The following is a 21,681-nucleotide window of genomic DNA, read 5'->3' as shown; positions in this document are numbered from 1 at the left end:
GTTAAACATTTTTAAGAATTATAATTGACATGAATAAATTTTTAAATGGCGGATGTTTTTATTTATAAATTTATTTTGATTGTTAAAGAAATTGTAGCTATAAAAACAAATAATATAAATAACAATCAACTTTGGCTAAAAAAAAGAAGTAGGAATTACCGATCAACCAGAAATTCATAGTTTTGCCAGCAGTATGTGGAATTTTGATAATAACCGAAATCTCATCAAAACTCAAAGATAGATTTGAAATTGAAGAGTTGATATAAGATTTGATAATATAGAAATTTAGACACAAAAAAAGGAGGAAACGCTATTTTTATAAAAAGCAACATAATTTTTGTATGTAATTAACTGAGAACTTGAACTTGACACCCTCGAATCAAAGGTGGTTAGGGTCCGTATCAATGGGAGCGAGTATCAACGTATTATATGTTTTAAGATGCAATAGAACTTTCTTTTATTCTAACAAACTGAACTTATACTTTGCCCGGTGCTTTCCCTGCCGTTACCCGTCACTACGTACAAAAATAGTCACTTTGGGCAAAGGTCGTGGCTCAAATTAAATGAAATATTTTAGACATTTTTTAATAAATAAAAACATTTTTTCGAAAAGTTGTAAACTTTCATGGAAAATGTATGATTAGTTTAATTTTTTACAGACACATTTTCGTAAGTTTCAAGGTTCAAGAATAATTATTAAATTTATGAAATTATTTAAAACAATAATTTTCATCAATTTTAATAACAATTTGGAGGTCAAATTAACTCCTGATACCACCTAAAAATGTTTAACTTTAACGCGGGATTTAAGCTACGCCTGAAAAACCGAATTTTTTTTCGAATTTTTTCATAATAACTCAATTTAAATTTATTTGATCTAGTAGGAAAATATCACTTTTCTTTTTAGACACATGCCAATAAATATTTTAAGTACAACCCCATATTGTAAGTTGATTTTAAACGAGTACAAACGTTTTTGAATAATTCATGAATTTGTTGTTTAGAAAAAAAAGTCCGAATAATTTATCAGTTAACATAATAAATTATCATACTTTAGAGTTAAACGAGGGGAGGCTGTGCACCCTTGAAATTTCGTTAAAAAATCTGGGTCTTCAAAAGTGCGCAGCCCTTTTGGTTTAAAATATATACATGGGATTTAAATGTTGACGCTGTTAAATTATTGGAGAGGCCTGTATACACTTTTATCCCGCTCCTTCTGGCGTTGGCATTTAATCAGCAAGCTTTCGTCTTCGTAACAAAACCACACATTATTAGTTGGCTTTAAACAAGTACGAACGTTTTTTAAATTATTTTTTAGAAAAAAGTACAAACAATTTATCAGCAAACGCATTAAATCGTTAAAGAGGCCTGTATAATGGCATTCCGAAAATTCAGCGACTTTGTTTTCGACCAACTGCGACACTCTGGGCTCGTTTGTGACTAAGCTATTCGTAACTAACGAACTTTTAGCCGAACGCGGTACGAAACCGTTTATGCCCCATGGGAAAAGTCACGACATGTAAGCTAATTCATGTTTTCTTTTCAGTTATCTTATCCTATAGCTTTTACCTTAATTTTCTACATGTTACTCACGCGCTCCCTCGTTATCTCTCTTTTCCGTTAAATCTAAAGTATTTCTGCTGAAATACACGTCCTTCGCGACTCTGGAACAATTGATTGTATAAACGTTGACATTCTTGATAAACAACGGGCAATTAGCACAGTCGTTTTCAGTTACCCAACCGTGATCGCGATCAAAGCTAAAGAGCAACAATAAAACACATCGTTTCATTGCAAAAGGGACATTTCCTGTAGGTACACGAGTCCAAGTACATCCCCAGAGTTTCTCCAGGTATATTCTTTGTTTTGTTTATCCCGGAGATGAAATTTCTTTGCAAGTGACATTAACTCTTGGGGCAAAAATTGATTTTTGCGTCTCGAGTGTGGTTATCCCGGGAAGCCGATTCATAATGCTGGTATCCTCGATTTCATTCGATTTTTATTATCACCGCTCCCGAGTCTATTTACTCTGAAATCATGAACAGTGGGAAAAACCAACTTTTTTTTCTCTGATATCAAAACAAATGATCATCCCATTACGGAACGCATAGAAATCTAGGTCAAACAGGGCACTTGCAGATTTTCTAAAAGACGGATCATTTCTCATAGCCTGAACTCTTGCATGGTTTCTGGATTTTTTTTTTTGTTTTTTTTCGCAATTTCACCCAATCAGTGCATTAGTTTATTAATAAATACCGAACCTTGACTATTCGTGTTGCTCTTGGGTCAAACGTTCCTTCTCCTTCCTCGTAGATTGGATTTTTCGAAACAACGAGTCGCATCGGATGCAGCAAGTCAGCCCGTACTCGTCGCACCTCCACGAGTCCATGGCTTCCTGGCAATACCTGCACTTGTAGTCGAGCGACTCTTTACTAACGTTGCAGTCGTTGGAAATGTCCATTTTTACCACTGATTGTTACGCTAATTTAAAAAAAAAAAGAAAAAAAATCTATTAATAATTTTATCGATGACTATCATAGATAAATATTAGTGTGTTTTAGCCTTTTGTTCAATTACCCCAAAATGTAAAATAACCAGAGCTTTTATATTTGAATGTCGTTTTTTTTTTTTGTTATTGATCCAACAACTAATCAAATCAGTCGAGTTCAATAATTCGATGAAAAAGCTAAGAGAAAACATAAAGGTCTCTCGAAAAAGTTTGAGGCTCGTGTCTCATTTGCCGGCCAACTATAGAAAATTTCAACTAATACCGACAAACGTTTTTATTTTCATCAATATTTAATTATAAAAAAAATTATTTAAAAAAAAGTTCGTATCTAATATGTTAAAATGTATAAGCTATTTCACGAGGAAAAAAAAAACTCGCATGAAGCTCGTCCGTCAGACAGCGCGACCACGCCCTAGAAAAAATATGGCGTCGTTACACGTGAAACGACGCCATTTTCTCTGAGGCGCGGTCTGACCGTCATGGCCATTAATTACATCTTGTAAATTGTATCTTTGTGTACCGATAAAGTGGTAATAATGGTTTTATGCAATTTTAAAATGTTAATTAAGAAATCGTAAGGAAATTTTTACCTTTGCGTATTGCTATTTTTTTAATTTTCGCCCTCGTCTTTATTGTCTCTTGTCGGCTAATGAAATCTCTCATTCCGTGCCGTCTTTCTGGTACAGCTGCTCAGTTTTGTAGAATTACGACACCACGATTCGTGAAAATCAGCCTAAAACAGCGCAACAAGACAATTGCTTACGTTACATTAAGAAAAAAAATATATATAGCATTATCATTGTAATTGCACGTTGTTTTTTGTATTGGGTTGCACGAATTGAAATCTCAATATTTTATTGTCCGTGTGGATTTGTGATACGAATTAGTGGAAATTACATCTTAGTAACAAATAGTCACAAATGAAATTGATTTTGTTTATTTAAATTTTGTTTACTTTTAAAATTCGTTAAGTAACGAATGTAATTTCTGGGGGAACACGTGGTTACAGCTTGTTATATAAATGGAGACGTTGCGCGTGATATCCAAGTGACGTGGCGGAACCACGTCGGTGATAATTGTCACGTATACCAAAAATCATCATGTTGGAAAAAAATATTTAAATACAATTGATTTTCGGGATATGCTATGCCAGAACAATTCCCGACATCGAACAATAAAATAAACTTGAGGTAGAAATAAAGAAGTCACGCGATAAGAGAACTGCTCAAAAATGTTGGCTTTTATTTGTCTTGTTTTCTCCAATACAAGCGCTTTGTTTAAGGATTTTTTTTTTTTTTCAATGCAATTCGATGTACGGTATAATATTTCTTTTTACCTTTAATTCGAAGATGTAGCCGTTTCACCAGACGCTCAGTAACTCGCAAACCCTGCGAATAGCTTGTTAAAGCGTTTGCCCACATTCAAACTCCTTTTCCCTCTTGGGCAGGACAAGTTGGACTTTCGACGAACCGATGGAATTTCAACATCTAACGCAACGCCTGTAGCCATTCCAAGACGTATATGTATACTTATCTATGGCAACGGTAGCACTGGCGGCACGGCCAACTCAAGTATTGCTCGTTTACTTATTGGGAACAAACGCGCTCCGTGTAACGCGTGGCTTTATAGTCAAGCTCTGACTAAATCGTCATTTTATGCGTACGTATTAGTACATCATATATGTATTGCAGAACTAATACCAACTCGATCAGTTTTACGGAAGTTCGGGAGGAATAAGAAAATCCACGGAATATTTTTTGCTTCTTCGGAGTATACTCTGTGCGATTATTTATAGCTAAAAGAAAAATTTTATGATGATATTATTTTTTTTCTACTTCTATTGGTTGGGCCATCACCTATTTACTCGTGCGCTACACTTGGGACTCCCTCTTGCCTCCCTCCCGCCGGGAAGACACTCTCGAACCTTCTTTTACGTATAATTAATAATCCATCGAAAAGACAACTGATACGAAAAAATATTCAGTTACAATAGTTTCCAATTAACTGTAGATAAGCATTTTCAGTATTTTCCAAACCGATTTTTTTTAACTTGTCCACTGTAGCTTGAGAATAAATTTAATTTTTTATCCCGTAAAATTTTTTAATCCGTGTGTCATTTAGTATCCAAAAGTATCCACATTCGTATGTTACAATACGTTGTTAAATGCTGACCGAATGTTTTTGGTGATACGTAAATATGTAATCTTGTTCCTTTTTTTTTTTTTTAATCTGAAAATCTTCATTGAATTATGAAAAGCGTGATTTTCTATAAGTTTCCATACTTTAGCTATAACAATAATTGTAGCCACAAAATTTTTTTCTCGTTACCTAGCCCTATGAAATGTCAACTGAATTACTTCTGAGGTAAAATTTCATCGACATCCGAACAAAAACCAGAACTAGTACTTTACGACTTTTTTAAACTGAAGTCATGACGTATAGCGAACACAGTATCAAAATTTATGTCGAATAAGTGAAATAACTTTTTAAATTTTGGCGAATACTGTAGATATCATAGATATGTTAAAGAATAGTCTTAGTTGTTTTTTTTTTTTCTTCAAATATTTTACGCAACCGCGTCAAAAGTAATAATTTTGAAATTGTCAGAAACCTTACCAAATAATTAATAAGGTTGTCATAAGAGACGATTTCAACGCTACGAAGTTTATTTTTAAAGACAAACACCATTTCAAATATTTTTCGGAGAAAAAAATTGTGATATGAAATTTTCAGCATTATACATCAGCCTTCTGTCCCGAAACAATTATGGTTGACAAGAAATCAGCCGCGGAAACCCGATTTCTCTTTGAAAAATTTTACTCGATCGGATATCGAACCCTAGCCCTCTTTAGAACTGCGCTGTACATGAAGTTCAATGATTGCGTCTGATGAATAGCATTAGGAGAGAAACTTGTTAATACGTTTTTAAATTTTATTAAAAAAAAAAAAAAAAAAAAATCAATTAAAAAAAAACAAAAAGAATTATACCGAACTCATCTGGCACAAATGATATCACACCCCATGATAAACTTTTTCCGTGCAGTGTATTAATGTGAATTTAGTCGTTTAAAATATGTAAACGTTTGTACCAGAATTATTATACAGACAATACTCATAAAAATTGCGTAGGTACTCACAGTGAGAGACAGTAGCAACAAGGAGCAAAGCGTAAAAAATGGCCCTCACGGAGTCGAGTGGAAACTAACACTTGGATTTTCTTATTTTTTTCAGCTTATCGGCATTATTTTTTATGCACAGAAATTATACACATCCACGCGAACTGTGCACGACTAGATTATCCATCGGATACGGTAAAACAAATAAATAAACGGTACCATCAGACGATTGAATAATCGACAGTCCACGTAATCTATATACATCTCACCGGAGATAAATAAAAGTCTTTGTAGGCACGAGCGAAAAAACAGAAATTCGAGTGATGTTATTTTTAGTACCACCTTTCCAACAATATCTTGATCGTTTCAACCAATTGTTTAGCCATTTTTCTTTCAATCGATAAATTTATCAAATATTTGCCTCACCAGACTGTTCCTTGTATACCTTTTGGTAATAACAACTTGAACAGCAACAGCAGATTATCATCTTAATGATAAACTCATAATATATTATTCCCAAATTTATTAAACATAGCCATTTATTCGATTGCATAATCCGCCATCATGTCTTTCATCTCTTCTGTTGAAAGCCACTTTTTTTGGTCCACATCCACACGTACTGCATCCGTTGCTGTGAAATAAGAGTACAGATAAATACAATTTCATTATAAACTACTATTGATGATTAAAATTCTAGAAATCAATGGCCCCGTTTAATCTGCTTTTGCTTAAATCCCAGACATTGTAACAAAGATGAAAGGGAAGGGACGATAGAGCACATTTGAATGTATACTTATGGCAAGAGAATCAGAAAACAACAACAAAAAATTTGACCAGATCTATCAAGTTATTTATTGTAAGTCTGGAAATAATATTTCATGACACTGTGTTTTTTCGATGACTTATATTTATCACCTCCGAGATGCAAATTACCTGGATTATCGTGTATGTTCCATCGTCTGTAGTACCCTTTATTTGTTGTACCGTATCCGATGGATAATCTATAGTCATGTAAGTAGTGTTTAATTTTTCGTGTATAAATTGCACCGGTGAGCTGTGAAAAAATCACAAGAGTTCAAGTATTCGTTACCATTCGATTATCCGCGACCAAATTGAAAACTTAACCAACATGAGGGCCATTTTCTTCGCTTTTCTCCTCGTTGTTCTGGTCGCTTATGGTAAGTATACCCTTAAAACATGACTAATGCGTGTATTGTACAAGTAATATTTCCGATGCAAAAATGTATATTAGTGAACTAAATAAATTGTAAATTTTACAGCTTCAGCTGCCTGCAAACCCAAACTGTACGAATCCATTTGCAAATGCATGGGATATCCGAGAGGGGAGTGTCTCAATGACCTTTGCTACTGCAAAAATGCCATGGGCAACCAAAATTTGGTCATCAACACCGACGAGTTGGCCGTGATTTTTAATAAATACGTCTTCCATCCTCCATGACTTCAAACATTTACGTCTTGTACCATTACTTTTTTTATCATATTTATTTATGTTTATGACTCTGCGCATTTCCTGTTTTCAATAGTTAAAGTCTACCACTAAGCTTTTGTGTAGATTCAATTTGCTCCTTTGCGTCACCCACTTACGCTGTTTCAGTTTGTTACTTTTCCTTGCATCTCTATTTTTTAGATTTTAACTAGAAAGTTCTTACGCATTTCTTAGTAACAAATTGTATGACCAATGTCTCCTGTAATTTATTTTGCATTAATACTTAAAAAAATTTTATTCATTGTCGTCTATATTTTGCCTACAACTCATTGCATCTATACGTTTCTGTAAATTTGATTTTTGTATCATAACTTTTTTATGGCCTTCATTACTTTATTTATACATATTTTGTTTCTCCGTGTTATGTACCTTTGTAACAAGAAACAAAAGATCAATATCTTTTTTGAATTACTATACTCTCTCTTGTACTTTTATTTTTTATTAGATATGGAGCGATTGATTAAAATGAAAAACTATTTGCTCAAAACATAAAAAGCTTTGGAACTTAATCCAACAGGTTGTATTATTAGCTAATGTTGAGTCACAGTAATAAAATTTCCATATTTTACAGTAAAAGTACGTTTTACCGAAAATTGACTTTGCTCACGTTGGTAGAGCCATTTGGAAAAATGGCTAGAAAGTAAGGTTTTTTCCTAACGATAAAATTAATGGAAAGATAAAAGCTTTGTGACAAAAAAAAAAAACCATATTTTCTACGAACTTTGTACGAGCGTGAAATGCTGACAGTATGCACGCGTTATTGCACTGGTATCGGCCGAACAATGTTTACAAAATATATCCGTTTAGTGTTGATGCTTTACTTTTCTAATATTACTATGGCCAATTCGAGGACATTCAATAATAATCCATACGAACCATCTTTGGTTTCGGGTGTTGTCGATTTTTTCCGGCCCCCCGGAGTCGTACTTGTCTACGATGGTAACGCCACAGGTAAAGCAAAAACAACAATCCAATGCATCCATCACTTGCTAATGTATCGTTTTCAGGCCTAAACCACAAGTACCACTTGGTCAGTACCATAAAGGAGCTATCAAAAATGAGTGTGGCATCGCAGGCGGTACCTTTGAGGGAAAAACGTCTATTCCAACTCGCGATCGACCCCAAAATCAACTCCCGACGATCGACGAGTCCTCTGTTCGTTGTCCCGATTTCTGATCAAAAAAATCTCTCGGACCTCAGGGAGGCAATGAGTCAACCAAAGTCGCGTTACTCCGCGACATGCGCGTGGCTGTTTTTGTTCGAAAGAGACGCAAAGTGCCAACTGTCGCAGAATAACCCGTTTGAGCTGTACTTGGATTCAAAAGTAATTGTCAAGAAGAGAGAAGATGCTGTTCTCAGACGATACTTTGGGGTTGTAAATAATGAGACCGAAACCAGAGATTTGGCCATTTGGGTGAATGATCAAAAATTCAAGGTATTGAGTAATTCTGGATTGTTGGTTCCTGATGCTATTCAGAATCTTACTTTAAGGGTTGCTAAGGTATTGTTTAACTATACAAATATTTATGCACTACAAATTATTTTTCTCTTGCAATCCTTTTCGGGAAAAAGGGCTTTGCCCCTTACATTCTCACAAGGGGTTGCACCCCAACATCTACATAACCTTTTCGGTATGCCGTGCTTTACCACTATTTTTATAATTTAACCATGTTGAATTATGGTAAAGATCATTTTTATTGTTATCATATATACGGAACATCCCACGTGGAATGGGACAAAAAATAATGTATTTTTCTTTAAACTTTGGAAATGGATAGTACTCTATAAGATGGTCGTAATGGTCACTAATTTAATTTTTTTTTCTCCGACTGAGAACTTCTAAAATTTGTGATAAAAGAAACGCTGGTCAGAAAAAAAAAAAAAATGGTTTTTTTTACGTTTTTTTCGTAATGTACGATAAAAATATTATGAAAAATTTTAAGGTTAAGTTAACCCGTTTTTTTCAAAACTTGAATTTCAAAATCCATTTCTCGAACGATGCGGAAATTTTTTTTACTTTCTTTTTATTTTGGTTTTTTTAATATTTACTTGAAAAAAAATTTGCCTTATAAAAGTAGGAAAGAAGTTGACGCTTGTAATAAAAATGGATCAACCTAACCTTAAAATTTAAAAAAAATATATATATTATTATCGTATTCTACGATAAAAACGCTAACAAAAACCAGTTTTATTTTTTTTTACCAGTGTCAGAAGTTCGCAAAAAATACACTGATGGTTGGTCAAAAAAAAAAAAAAAAAAAAAACTAATGCAACGTGTCGCGGGACATGCGTTCGAAACGAAGTCTCTTTTATATCTACGATAGGCAAAATTAATCATTAAATTCTTCTCTCTACCCACTCTTCTTTATAATGTTGTTATACGTCAACCAAAATCTCTCTTTTTTTGGGCCTCGATGATTTCATTCCCCTTTAGAAAATCCGGTTGTTTCTGACCCATCTTGCTTTCCTTTGAAAATATGGTTAAATAACTATCTCAAAGTAAAATGCTATTATAATAATTCAGTTGGAGCACCGACATCGAGGTGATAACAGAACTATCCACGGGACAATAAGCCACTACTTGCGAGAACTGTTTGATCTAATACAAGCTGCTTCCGGATTGAAAAGTAAAATATCGTGTGAAGTTGTGACAAGCCCTTCGGAGTGGAACGAGGCGAAACAAAGATATGACGGTTTCATCGGTTTGGTCGAAGACAGAAAAATAGACATTGGCTTGTATTTGATGTCCATGACTTCGCTGAGACAGGAGCACGTTGACTTTTCAATGCCTTTGTTTGAAGCCCATTACAGAATGTATGCTCAAGTGCCGTACACCATATACACGAAAATTCAATGGTTTTCGTTCTTCGAGGTAACTCAGAGTTGTTACTATGTTTTTATTATATATTAATTATTTACGGGTCTTTTCCAACTATGCAAAAATTTAATTCTTTTCTAAGCTAATGATAAAGTTGATCAAATATATATTTGATGAACGATGATTTAAAAATCAGCCAAAAAATCTGTGATGATTGATAATTGGCAATTTAATAAAATTAAATTAAATGGATGCTATCATAAAAAATAGATAATGTATTTATTGCAGGATGAGATCATAGAAAACCTTATAGAGGTCAAATTGTTTTACAGATTTTAAAAAATTCTTATTTGAATCAAAAAGGCCTGATAAATAAAACTTATTTGTACGGGTCTCAATTTTAGTATCGATTTTAAAAAGTGAGTATTTTAATTTAAAAAATAAAAATCTTAAAGTCAATTTAAAAATTTAAAACCTAAGAAAGCAAAAATTGTAAGATCCTCGCGATTTATCTGGTTTAAAGTTTGTGGCAGTAAAGTCAGCTTTGTTCTATTTTTTTTTAAACAAGTGTGGAGGCGATAACGTTTTAAAAGAATCAATAGAGAACTTTTATTATTTAAAAAAATAAAAGTTATATTTTATTGTAAAATCGAATATTGCATAAAATGAAGAAACCCCGAGTCATGTGCATCACACATTTTACAACAAACGCGTATATTATAGTTAGAATTGCGATCGGTTATGACACGCGAATCAGTTCTGATGGATTTAAAAAAATTATTTTAATAAATTTCAGGTGTTTGCGATTGACGTTTGGATTTCATTGTTTCTATTGATGATGTTGATACTGATAGTGCTGTTGTTAATTGCTGTACATCTACATAGCAGGAAATGCGATTTTACCGTGTTTTTCAACTTTTTCTTTCACATATGGAACGCCTACTGTCAACGGGGCGATCCAGGTATCGTAACAGTAAAAGAAATGAATGGTAATAAAAAAAAAATAAAAAAAATAAATTATACCTTACAAACGCTCCGCTTTGAGTTATTACCATAAAAAGGTTGCACCTCGTGAAGGTTAAATGTTGATATATTTATAAACTATGAAAACTGGTACACGCTCAAAGTAAATTTTTTAGATTCGGAAAAATATACTAAAATAGTTTTAAGTAAATGATCTCTTGAATGAATATTATTTTGTGCTTAAAAAAAATGTTTATGTCACATGAGAAAGTATATTTTATGTAAAAGACAAAATTAATTACACTTCAAGATACCATTTACTTGGTACTATTTTATTAAATTAATATATATTATTGAACTTAGAAAAAAAGGTTTATTTTTACATAAGAAAACATTCTAAATGTAAAAACATAATCCTACTTCAAGATGACATTTACTTGGTACTATTTTAATACGTATATTTTTTTTTGTTATAAAAAACCAATAACCCAATACTGTTATTCTAATGTTGAATCCAAAAATAGTGTAAAATAGTAATAGTCATAAGCAAATGCAAAAAAAAATTTTTTATATCCTCGAGGTTTGAGTAATAATTTTATACGAGCGATAAAATAATAATTTGCTTAAATAAAAAAAAAAGTAATCATTTTTATTGATCAACAATTTTCTTTCAGGTCCAGAAATTCCGTCTAGCTTTACGAAGAGAATAATTTTTACAACCATATCGATCTCCTCCCTTCTCTTAACCACCGTTTATTCAGCAAAGATTACCAGCTACATAGCCGATCTTAAGCCGCGTCTACCGTTTTCGAGTCCCAATGAATTTTTGAATCTTACCCATTACAAGGTTATAGCACTCCGCGAAAACATAAGGGAGCAAATCAAGGTATATTCACAGTTGTAGTAAATATTTTATAAACAATTTTTTTTTTTTTTTTTTTTGTACGTCCACACTATTTTTTTCGCTAAAATGTGAATGTTTAATTGATCAAATTAGGACAGCCATAATTTTGGAGCATTACTCGGGTCTCGGTTAGTTAAATTTGAGAATTTGCCGACATCGGTGGAAGAAGGTTTCGAAATGGTAAGACCAATTTCACGATAAAAACGAAATTTTAGTTCATAATCACATAGTCAGCGATGTTTTTGATTTTTATCACCTTTGTTTAGATATGCAAGGATAAAGATTTAGCATTTTACCTACATTTTAAACATTATGAAAAAACCTACAAATTTCCGTGCTTGGTCGACTCTGTGTCAATGGTACGCGAGCCTTTGTCCATAATTCTACCGAAGGACAGTCCTCACAGTAAATTAATGGATAAGATGTAAAATTTACGACATTCGCTTTCACTCGATCCAAGAAAATATTGTTAATCAAATTTATTATGTTTTTTTTTGCCAGTATTCTTCGACTTAGGCTCGCAGGCCTACTTGAAAAGTTAAACAGGCGTCATTTTTCAACAACCAAGAAGGTAATCGAAAACGAGGTGAAAACAGTGTCGTTTTATCGAATTTGTCCACTTTTAGCCATTTTGCTGATAGGGTGCCTAGCGAGTTTGATCGTATTGTGCACAGAAATCGCCCTTCACCGTAAAAATCTAGCTGATGGCTTCGTGATGATTAAAGTGGCTTTGCATCGATTAGCTAGATAAATTACGCCAGTCGTATTTATGTGAAAGATATAACTGCAAATTAATAATATTGCGCTTCGTGAAATAGGCAAATGTCTTACCAAACGAACGAAATATTTTCTTTACGTACATTTTTCACTCTGTTAACAAGAACATAAAAAAACCGTTTAATATCATTTTTTTCTTAAATGACAGTAAAATAGAAGTTATTCAAAAATTATTTTGACCATAAATTTTTTATAATATATTTTTCACCAATCATATTACGTATCATTTCAGGTAAAATTTTAAGAAATAAGATAAAACAAAATAGGTTTTTCCAAGTCCCTGTTTTTTACTTATGACGATTTAAAGTGTGAGCCATTAAAATTATTTACTGTAGCAACATCTAAATCAACGCAAATATCACCATTATATTATAACGAAAGTAACATTAAAAAAGTGTTTAAATAAATATTTTGATGTGCAAATTCATTTGTTTCAATACTAAATAGATAACTTGATGATTTAATTTTTTAATTAGTAGATATTTTAATCTTTTTTCTTTTAATTTAATTTTAGTTAAGTATTAACGGGTGGGATTTTATGCAGGATTTGGAACTGAAGAAGATGGAAAAAAATTACATTTACTATTTTTCTAGCGACATTTATTTGAACGTTTACATATGCAATCCAGATTTCGACATTAATAATGTGCACCTAAGTGTAAAAGAAAAAAGGAAAAAAAATAAAATAAAAATAAATAGATAAAGAATCAATGCATAGCTATTAATAATTTCTGTGAAATTGCGACTAATGGTTTGATGATTCAATGGCGTATTATCAATTGCGGGTGTTTGATAAATCCAAAAAAATTAAATAATGATTGAATTTATTTCACTTAAATTTAATGTGGATTTCGTACCTCTGTGATTTAGAAAAAAAAAAAAAAAAAATGGATTTTTCCAACGAAAGCGAATATTAGCGGAACGCCAATTATTTATCCGTCGATAGCGCGTTCGATACAAGATTTGAAACTTTGAATAATTTTATTTTTATTTTATATTAAAAGTTGAAGTAACTTTATTGTTTTATAACATAATTTTACTATTTTGTTCGACGAAAGGATCATTAAAATTTTATTTATCATTATGTCGTGTCTAAATAATACAATTCAACTAGTTATTGTAGTATCATAAGAATTTTGGTGGACGAAATTTGAAAAATTTAATTGAAATATCGATAAAATAAGTTGATTAATACATTCCTCCATCAAATTACGGTGATTATTTGCAGGCTATCGTTTTAAAATCTAATTTAAGTAAAAAAAATAAAATAAAATAACGTAATACGAACCGATCGTTTGGAGCATCATGTATGCTCAGTATTACTTTCATTTTAAAGTGATCGAAAAAAAAAAAAAAAAAAAAAAACAGTTGAAATTAAAACTGCGCGTTCGCTTCATCTGCGTCTTGATACTTGAAAGAAAAACGAGCACTTTTTATTTAAAGAAAAGTATCAGTCAAAAAAACCAAGCACAAATTCTTATGAGTTAAAATAAAAAAATGAAAATTTTAAGAGTCATCGCTTGATCATTAAATTGAAATGGACAAAAAATTATTTTTGATAATTGATTTTAACATTCACATATGCGTGTTTTCTTTGTGCTTAAAATAAAAAATATATGAATCCAATCATACTATTTATCAGTGATTCGTTTTTAACACAAAAATATTCATGATTTAGTCATCCAAAAGACAGCAGTTTTAACGAACGCGTCATGCAAACTACGTTTTCACCGACAAATCGATTGTTGTCGTCGTCGTCCTCGTCAGCTATGAGCAACGAGCTCCATAAAAAAAAAAAAAAAAGAATAGCATAAAATTTTGAAATTTTTCTGCGGATCTCTTCGCCAAATATTATGCAAGTCCGTTAACAATATATTTATCCGCAGGCCAATTTAAAACCAATGAGCTTGAAACACCCGACTTTCGCGAGTCAAATTTACCGCGCAGTTACTGTCCGCCGCGCGACTCTTTCAACTTTCCCACCTACGAATCCGACTTATACTTTAAACGAGCCCAAGTCACCGTCACGATGTTACCCTCTACCTTTCACTATCTATAGCCATCCTCGAGCATAACTTAGAGTAGACACAAAATCGTAGAGGCCCTCCTATCGTTAATATGTACAGGTAGAGTCCAGAATTCGAAAAACTAATCCTAGTACTTAGAGATTTGGAATTTAGTCCGCGTAACGTGTATTCACTATTATTTTTCAGAGTAAAATTTAAAAAGAGCAACAAGAGTTTGGGACATTCTTTGGTTGGTTAGTTCAATTAAATAGGTATGTTTACTTGTCATCAATAAGTTAGATACGTGCGTTCAAAATTTTCAAAAATGATTTCGATCAGCGAATAAAAAATCAAATCAACAATGAAAAAAAGGAAAGAAATCTCAACTAGATGTGTCCTGGAGTAACTAATCGAATTGAAAAAAAAAAAAAACAAAGAGTCCCTACGATTTTGTGGCCAGCTCGATCGTTAGTTCCTACAACTATATCTTGAACCAGCACATGTCCGAACCTCGTGGTTTTCTCGCAAACCAGCCCGTTTACTTACATACACACACATTTTAACTACGGACAGAAGAAAGAAGGAAAGAAAGAAAAGAAAGAAGCACGTGAGCTCCTCCCGACATTCTTACGTTATATTCTAGCTCTTAGCCACCTGCAGTGGCCCCCGGCAATTCTCGCGCTACCCTCGTCCCCTTCGAGACCGAGAGAGCTATACGGAGGAAAGAAAGATAAAGAATTGAATGAAAATGAGAAACTGACGGGGTCACTGTCGTTAGATGTTACATACTTAATGAACTATATCCGCACGCGTGCGTGTGAACTATCGCGCGCGGGGTCTATAGTTTGGCTCTCGAGCACTTTGCAACTCCGTTATCATTGCAGCAGTAACAGAGAGTAGTATAGTAGTATGGTAACAGTGGCTCTCCTCCTTTTTACCATATAGACGCAGCTATAAGGAACGAGAGACCTGGCACACTGACTTACCCACTTATACGCAATAGGCGCGCGTGTAACGCGACGAGATGTCGATTAATCACGTGAGAGCCAAGCTGCTGTTGTTTGTTTTGTTTTGTTTTGTATGTTTTTGTTTTGTTTTTTTTGTTTAAATTTTTGTTTTGTAAGCTTGTTGTTTACGTTTCGTTGTTCTTAATCAAGAGAGTTGTTCGCAAGAGTGTGAATCCCAGAGGCGACCGTGAGGTGCGCCCTTTCAGCAAGATCGGGGCTCTTCAGACCCAGGGCGTCCAGCCTTCGTAGAGTAGGGCCAGGTTCTCGGTGCTCTGAGCCTCCCGTATCACGTACTCTACCTGCTCAGAGGTCGTGTACTTGCGGCTGGAATTCGGATCGCGACCCTCTAGTTTCATCCGCACCCGTCGCCACACGTTCAATGCGTAAGCGTTGCGCTCTTGCACAGCTAAAGAAGAAAAAAAAATGCAATTAACATGTATAAAACCAACGGCAACAAGAGTATATAGTGCCCTCAAACGACAAATCACCTTTGCCAGTCGTTGGATCTCTCGCCAGTGTGATGGTTTTCCTCGGGCTCAAGCAAACGCTGTCCTGCCTCATGAGCTTGTTCCTGTTGAACGAAAACTCGGGCACGTTTTGCTCGTTGGTGGTCTCGTTGGCGAACGACAGCAGCTCGTCGTAGAGCGCGGGTGTTTTGATGGCCAATACCTCGAGTTCCATATTAAGCACGGCAGCCTTGATGGGATCCAGATTATCGGATTCCAATTCCTTGATCGTGGCTGAGAGGCTCTCGGTGCACGATCTGTAACTCATCAGGAACTCTTGCAGTCCAACGATGTTCTCCTGCTTGGCCATGCTCCTCAGCAACATTCTAACGTCGTTCATGAGCCTATGGTGCTCAGCGATGATGGACTGCAACACGACGACCTGTTCCCTGAGGGCTTGCTGGCTCGTGACCAAGTCCTCCTGTCGTTCCTGGCTCTTCTTCTGCGCTTCAACTATCGCGTCCGAAATTATCTTCTCGGTCTGCCTCAGCCAGTTTGCGTCGATGCTGTTGTCCATGCCAATGTGCAACAACTCGACCAGGCTCTCCTCAACCGGCGACACCGATATCGTCAGGTTTATCGTCAGCAGGCAACTTTCCTCCCACCGCTTGATCAGTTTCACGAAGTTGGCGTCGTTGGCGAGTCCCTCCTGGGTCCTCGTGCGCAACGCCTCGTAATGCAATATCGTGTTCGAGGTATTGACGACGATGGCCGACAGATTGGCCATGCGCGCGAGTTTCTCGCAACTGGTGATCACCGCGTTGTCAAAGGCAGCCATGACTTCGGTCAAGGCGGGATTCGCACCGGCTGCCCACTTCAAGCGCTGCACGGCGCTCGTCACGAGGCTCTGCTGCTGTTCGCGTGCCTCGTTGACGCGCGCCTGCAAGTTTGACAGGCCGGTCGCTGTTTTCCGGAGCTCCAGCATAAACGAAGGACGATCTGTAAAGACAATCACACGCTTAACCATTAGTTTTGCGCAAACGCAAAATTATTACACGAGCTTACTGAGCGGATTGATGGGGTTCATGTTCATGCCGATGAGCAGGTAATCCTCGTGGAGCCAGTAATGGGCAGTGAGCTGCAGTTGGAGTCGCTGGACGGTAGCTCGGGCGAGATCGACCGCCTGCTGGGTTGCCTTGGCGCTCTGCTTGCGCCTCCAGCTGCTCTCCAAGGTGTTGCTGTGAGCGTTGGCCTGGGCCAGCACCGAGCCGATGAAGAGGCCGCGCTTCAGGCCCATCTCGACGAGCTTCCGACACAACTCCTCGAGGGACACTTTGCTCTCGGCACCGATGTCCCGCTGCTCGATCTCCGTCGTCACGTTCAGGCCCATGCGCTGGAGCAAATAGCACAGGGCTATACCGAGACACTGCGAGGTGACGCCAATCAACTGGCGGGACACGTAGTCGGCCGTGAACACGCGGATCGGTTTGTTCAGCTGCTCGTCGTTGTAGACTCCGAGTAAGCCGCCCTCGAAGATGCTCGCGGTTTCGCCGCGATAGGCGAACGCTATGTCTCGGCACATCGAGAAGAACTTTTGGATCGTGTGCAGGCGCTTGACCAAGAATATGTCGTCCAGCACTTGTCGCGCCGCTTCGTTGAATATGGGAGCCGCCAGTTCTTTGGCGTCCCGAATCTGGTCGATTTTTTTCCAGCTCGCGGGTATCTCGAGCGAACTGAGGGTCCCGATGAGGGCGTTGCCTTCCATCTGCAGCTTTTCGAACAGACCGTTGAAGCCCATCAGTAGCATCTGACCGGGGGTCAGGGTCTCCTCCTGGTTGATTTCTTGGAGATCCGATGGCCGCGACAATAGAGCCTCGAAACGGATTCTCAGAGTAGCCACGACCGACTGCATAATCGCGTGCGGGCTCTCCATCTCCATGATCGTGAATCTGGTCGGGCGTATTGAAATTTCGCGTCAGAAATCAACGGGTCAAACAAAAAAATAAAATGTACAAATTACCTTAGGTGCATCTCTAGCTGTTCCATGATTTCCATCAATGACAGTCCAGTCGAGGCTATAATATCGTCCAACTCGTTGACCATCTGCGTGACGGTCGGTTCTTCGGTGATGATAGTCTTGGTCGCTTCGGGCAGTATGATCGTGTGGAAATTGTAATTCAACTCCTGCAGGCCCTTGTGAATGCTGTCGGCGCTCTTGAGGCACTTGGTGACAAAGTCGATGTTCGGCTCGTTATTGGCCTTGTGGTTCTCGGGAACGAGCGAGACGAGCTCGATTATCAGCGACGACATCAAACGCATCTCGTCCAGGAACCAGTCGCCTTCGCGAGACGTCAGATCGACCAGACAGTCGCCCGCGCACTTGGCTGCTCCCTCCATCATGAGGTACCTGTCGATGACATTTTCAAGACGATCAAAACACTTAATCACAATTTGGGGAGGAGGAGGGGAAGCACCCACTTTTTGTTGAGCGAACACAGCAAAGAGATAACGACGCACTCGAGTGCCCTGTCCGCGCCCTTTTCCCTTCTCAGGAACGATGATATCTGGACCTTGGACTCGGTGTAAGCCTTCTCGATCCTGGTGAGTGCTTCCGGGAGGCCCTGGTTGATCATGGTCTCGTAAGCCTTGCTGAACTTGTCGTTCGCCTCGTTCAGGATGGCGTGTACCTGGTAGGAGAACGCGACGGTGCGCTGGACCTTGGGATTGGTCGCGGCGACGGGGGAGAAGTGGGTCTCGAGTTGGGCCAAAACTTCGTGACAGGTGTCGACGGTGCCGGTGTGCAGGAGCTTATTGGCCCAATTGTGGTGAGCGACCGTGCGGTGCTGGCTCAGGTGACTGAGCGGATACAGGTTGCAGATGGCCGAGTATTGGCTGAGCAGGTCGAGGCAGTTGCGCATCAGCATGGATTGCTGGACGGCCAATTGGGTCAGCTCGTTCTCCGATTGCTCGCATTGGACGATCATCTGGCTCTGGCCGGCGTTTTGTAGGAACTCCTTCACGAGGTCGAACACGAGGTGGTCCTCTTGGATGGTTTGGCTGTTCAGTTCGGACAACCAGAGACCCAATTGGGGACCTCGAACTGCGCTCAGGGCAATCTGCGAGCAAAGGTGGTTCGATGAGCATTTCAGGAGGGGATCAATTTAGTGCAAACCTTCTTTTTTTTTTTTTTTTTTTTTTTCTCGTTATCCAAGGTAAGTACTCTATAAAATTTTAAATGGCAAAATGATACTATTTTCCGAGTTACAAGTGTGCAGCTGAAGGAGAATAGCGAAAATATTTCACTTTTTTTTTCAAGACAAAGAGAAAATTCAATAATACCATACAGCCATACACATAGAGGCCATTCGCGTGTTTCATGGCTCTTTTATGCAGTGTATTTTACACACGTAATATTATTACTGATTGTGTCTACATTATGTTTGACCCTTTGGCATTACTTTCTTGGAAATACTTTCATTATCTCATGTAGGTCAGTACTTACAACATTGAAATAGTGGGTTTGATTTTAGAAAGTGCTGTGATTTCCACATTTAGATAAACGAGAGGGTTATCAACAACGACAAGTGTAAAAAACCAATAATTTGGAGGGAAAAAAAATGAATAAAACTTCAGCTCACGTTGTGCGTGGTGATTTGCTTCTGGCAGTCGTCGACGCGTTCCTTCAGTCCGAGTTTGGCCTTCTCCAGGACGTCCTTGGCGCGCTTGAAGGCGTTGTAGCGCTTGGCCACGCTGTAGAGCGCGTGATTGCGACCCATCGCTTGGGCTTCTTTTACAAGGGCCAGTTGCCTGTGACGATCTTGCAGGGCGTCCTGACACTGACGGGAAGCCTCGCACGCTTCGATCCACCTGATGTGGGTGAATTTTTTTTTTTTTTTTTTTTTAATTTTTCTGGACTAACAACTTGCTTCCGATCATGTTTTTTTGGGTTTTTGTGCTGGTTTTAATTTTTTTTCAGTCTTTGTTCCTATTTTTGAAGAGTTACAAACGGTACAGCTGTTTTTCCATCAATAAAAATCCAAACATCATGAATAAAAAAAAATAATAATAATGATAAAAACTTATTTCACAAAATGTGAATTGGTTGATCAAAAGATCTTTTTTGGAGAAATAAATAAAGGAGAATACTCAGAATAATGTAATTGGGCTTTAACTGCGTGAAATGTAAGAAAAAAAAAGAAAAAAAAAAACAGTTTTTCGTCACTAAAATTTTAACTCTTCAAGGACAAAAACATTGATTCACGATTCATTTAAGATAGGACATATACAAAAGCAAAAACCTAAAAAGAAGACCTTGAGAATGCAAAAAATCATTTGTATCCTTCATACAATTTTTTTTTTAAACCGAGTTTTTTTCACAAACCAAAGTCTTTTTATTTTTCGTAAAAAAAATATGACTTTAAAAAAACTTGATCGTTCGTTAATATTATAGGCAAGTCTATGAGAAAATTATCGGAGTGCACAAATTATTTATACCTTTTTTAATCAAAAACCACATTTTTTCAAAAACCAAAGTTTTTTTATTTTTCATAAGAAACAATATCACGTTAAAAAAACTTGATCGTTCGTTAATATTATAGGCAAGTCTATGAGAAAATTATCGGAGTGCACAAATTATTTATACCTTTTTTAATGAAAAACCACATTTTTTCAAAAACCAGTCATTTCATTTTTCATACGAAAAAATATTACGTTAAAAAAACTTGATCGTTCGTTAATATTATAGGAAAGTCTATGAGAAAATTATCGGAGTGCACAAATTATTTATACCTTTTTTAATGAAAAACCACATTTTTTCAAAAACCTAAGTCATTACATTTTTCACACGAAGCAATAAGATATTTCAAAAACTTGATTGTTCGTTAATATTATTGGCAAGTCTACGAGAAAATTATCGGAATGCACAAATTATTTATACCTTTTTTATTAAAAACGAAAATCAAATTATTTTTCGTAAAGATGGAATAAACCAAAAAAATTTCGCCAAAGTGGCGTATACCTGCTGAGCCGATGACAGAGGGCGGGGAAGCTCTTGGCAAGCTCTTCCTTGTTGGCGAGCCACTCGGCCCTCATCTCGGCTATCCTCACGGCAAACATCGCGGTGGTGAGCTCGAGCTCGAGCTGTTTGCGCCCGGAGCCGGTGCACCTAGCGCGCGCCTGACAAGCACCGTAACTCGCCACCAAGCTGTTGTTCTCGGCACCGGCGCGCCAATCCACGAGGGGGTCGTACACAAACGCCTCCAGGAGGGTCAGCAGGGTCTCGCGGCCTCGGCGCATCACGCGCAACGTGTGCTCGCACGCCAGGCGGAATATACCCTGGAACAATGTCACGGTATTGATATTTTTTTTGTTTTTGCTGGGCACGGTTTTTTTCAAGTATATATTTTTATATATATTATGCGATTTTTGAGAAGATGACAAAGTACCTCTTGATATATTTTAATTTTTTATTTATTTATTTATTTTTTCTAAAAAACTGTTTCTTTTGGATGAAAACCATCAAGTCACTGTTATTACTTATTTATTTGCAAGAATTTAAAATTATTGTGTATACGAATTGTTTCAAAAATGTTCATCAATTCAACTTGTTAAAGTAATAATTAATGCAAC

At 36.7% G+C, this 21,681-nt stretch overlaps 1 protein-coding gene and 1 long non-coding RNA gene across 2 annotated transcripts in view; both read right to left on the bottom strand.

Annotated features, from left to right (window-relative positions):
* Positions 1 to 364: 364 nt before the first annotated feature.
* LOC149373862 (uncharacterized) lies at positions 365 to 4,098 on the bottom strand. The gene is made up of 3 exons (XR_016293232.1): positions 3,846 to 4,098; positions 3,100 to 3,242; positions 365 to 2,481 (listed from the first exon to the last, which is right to left on the bottom strand). It is a non-coding gene; the product is annotated as an uncharacterized LOC149373862 (long non-coding RNA).
* Positions 4,099 to 13,464: 9,366 nt separating this feature from the next.
* nonC (serine/threonine-protein kinase Smg1) overlaps positions 13,465 to 21,681 on the bottom strand; it is a 38,883-nt gene continuing 30,666 nt past the window's right edge. The window contains exons 22-28 of the mRNA XM_023389867.2: positions 21,071 to 21,387; positions 19,692 to 19,920; positions 18,532 to 19,169; positions 18,074 to 18,460; positions 17,119 to 18,002; positions 16,096 to 17,052; positions 13,465 to 16,013 (exon numbers count right to left, since the gene is read on the bottom strand). Coding sequence (XP_023245635.2) covers positions 15,829 to 16,013; positions 16,096 to 17,052; positions 17,119 to 18,002; positions 18,074 to 18,460; positions 18,532 to 19,169; positions 19,692 to 19,920; positions 21,071 to 21,387 — 3,597 coding nt within the window. The 3' untranslated portion in view covers positions 13,465 to 15,828. The remainder of the gene's footprint in view (positions 16,014 to 16,095; positions 17,053 to 17,118; positions 18,003 to 18,073; positions 18,461 to 18,531; positions 19,170 to 19,691; positions 19,921 to 21,070; positions 21,388 to 21,681) is intronic.

The sequence above is a fragment of the Copidosoma floridanum genome, unplaced genomic scaffold, assembly GCF_036245765.1.
Source record: "Copidosoma floridanum isolate Cflo_tuat_1 unplaced genomic scaffold, Cflo_Japanese_pri ptg000025l, whole genome shotgun sequence".
Taxonomy (NCBI): Eukaryota; Metazoa; Arthropoda; class Insecta; order Hymenoptera; family Encyrtidae; genus Copidosoma; species Copidosoma floridanum.
Note: the sequence above shows the minus strand (reverse complement) of the source record. Positions and strands in the feature narration are given on the sequence as shown.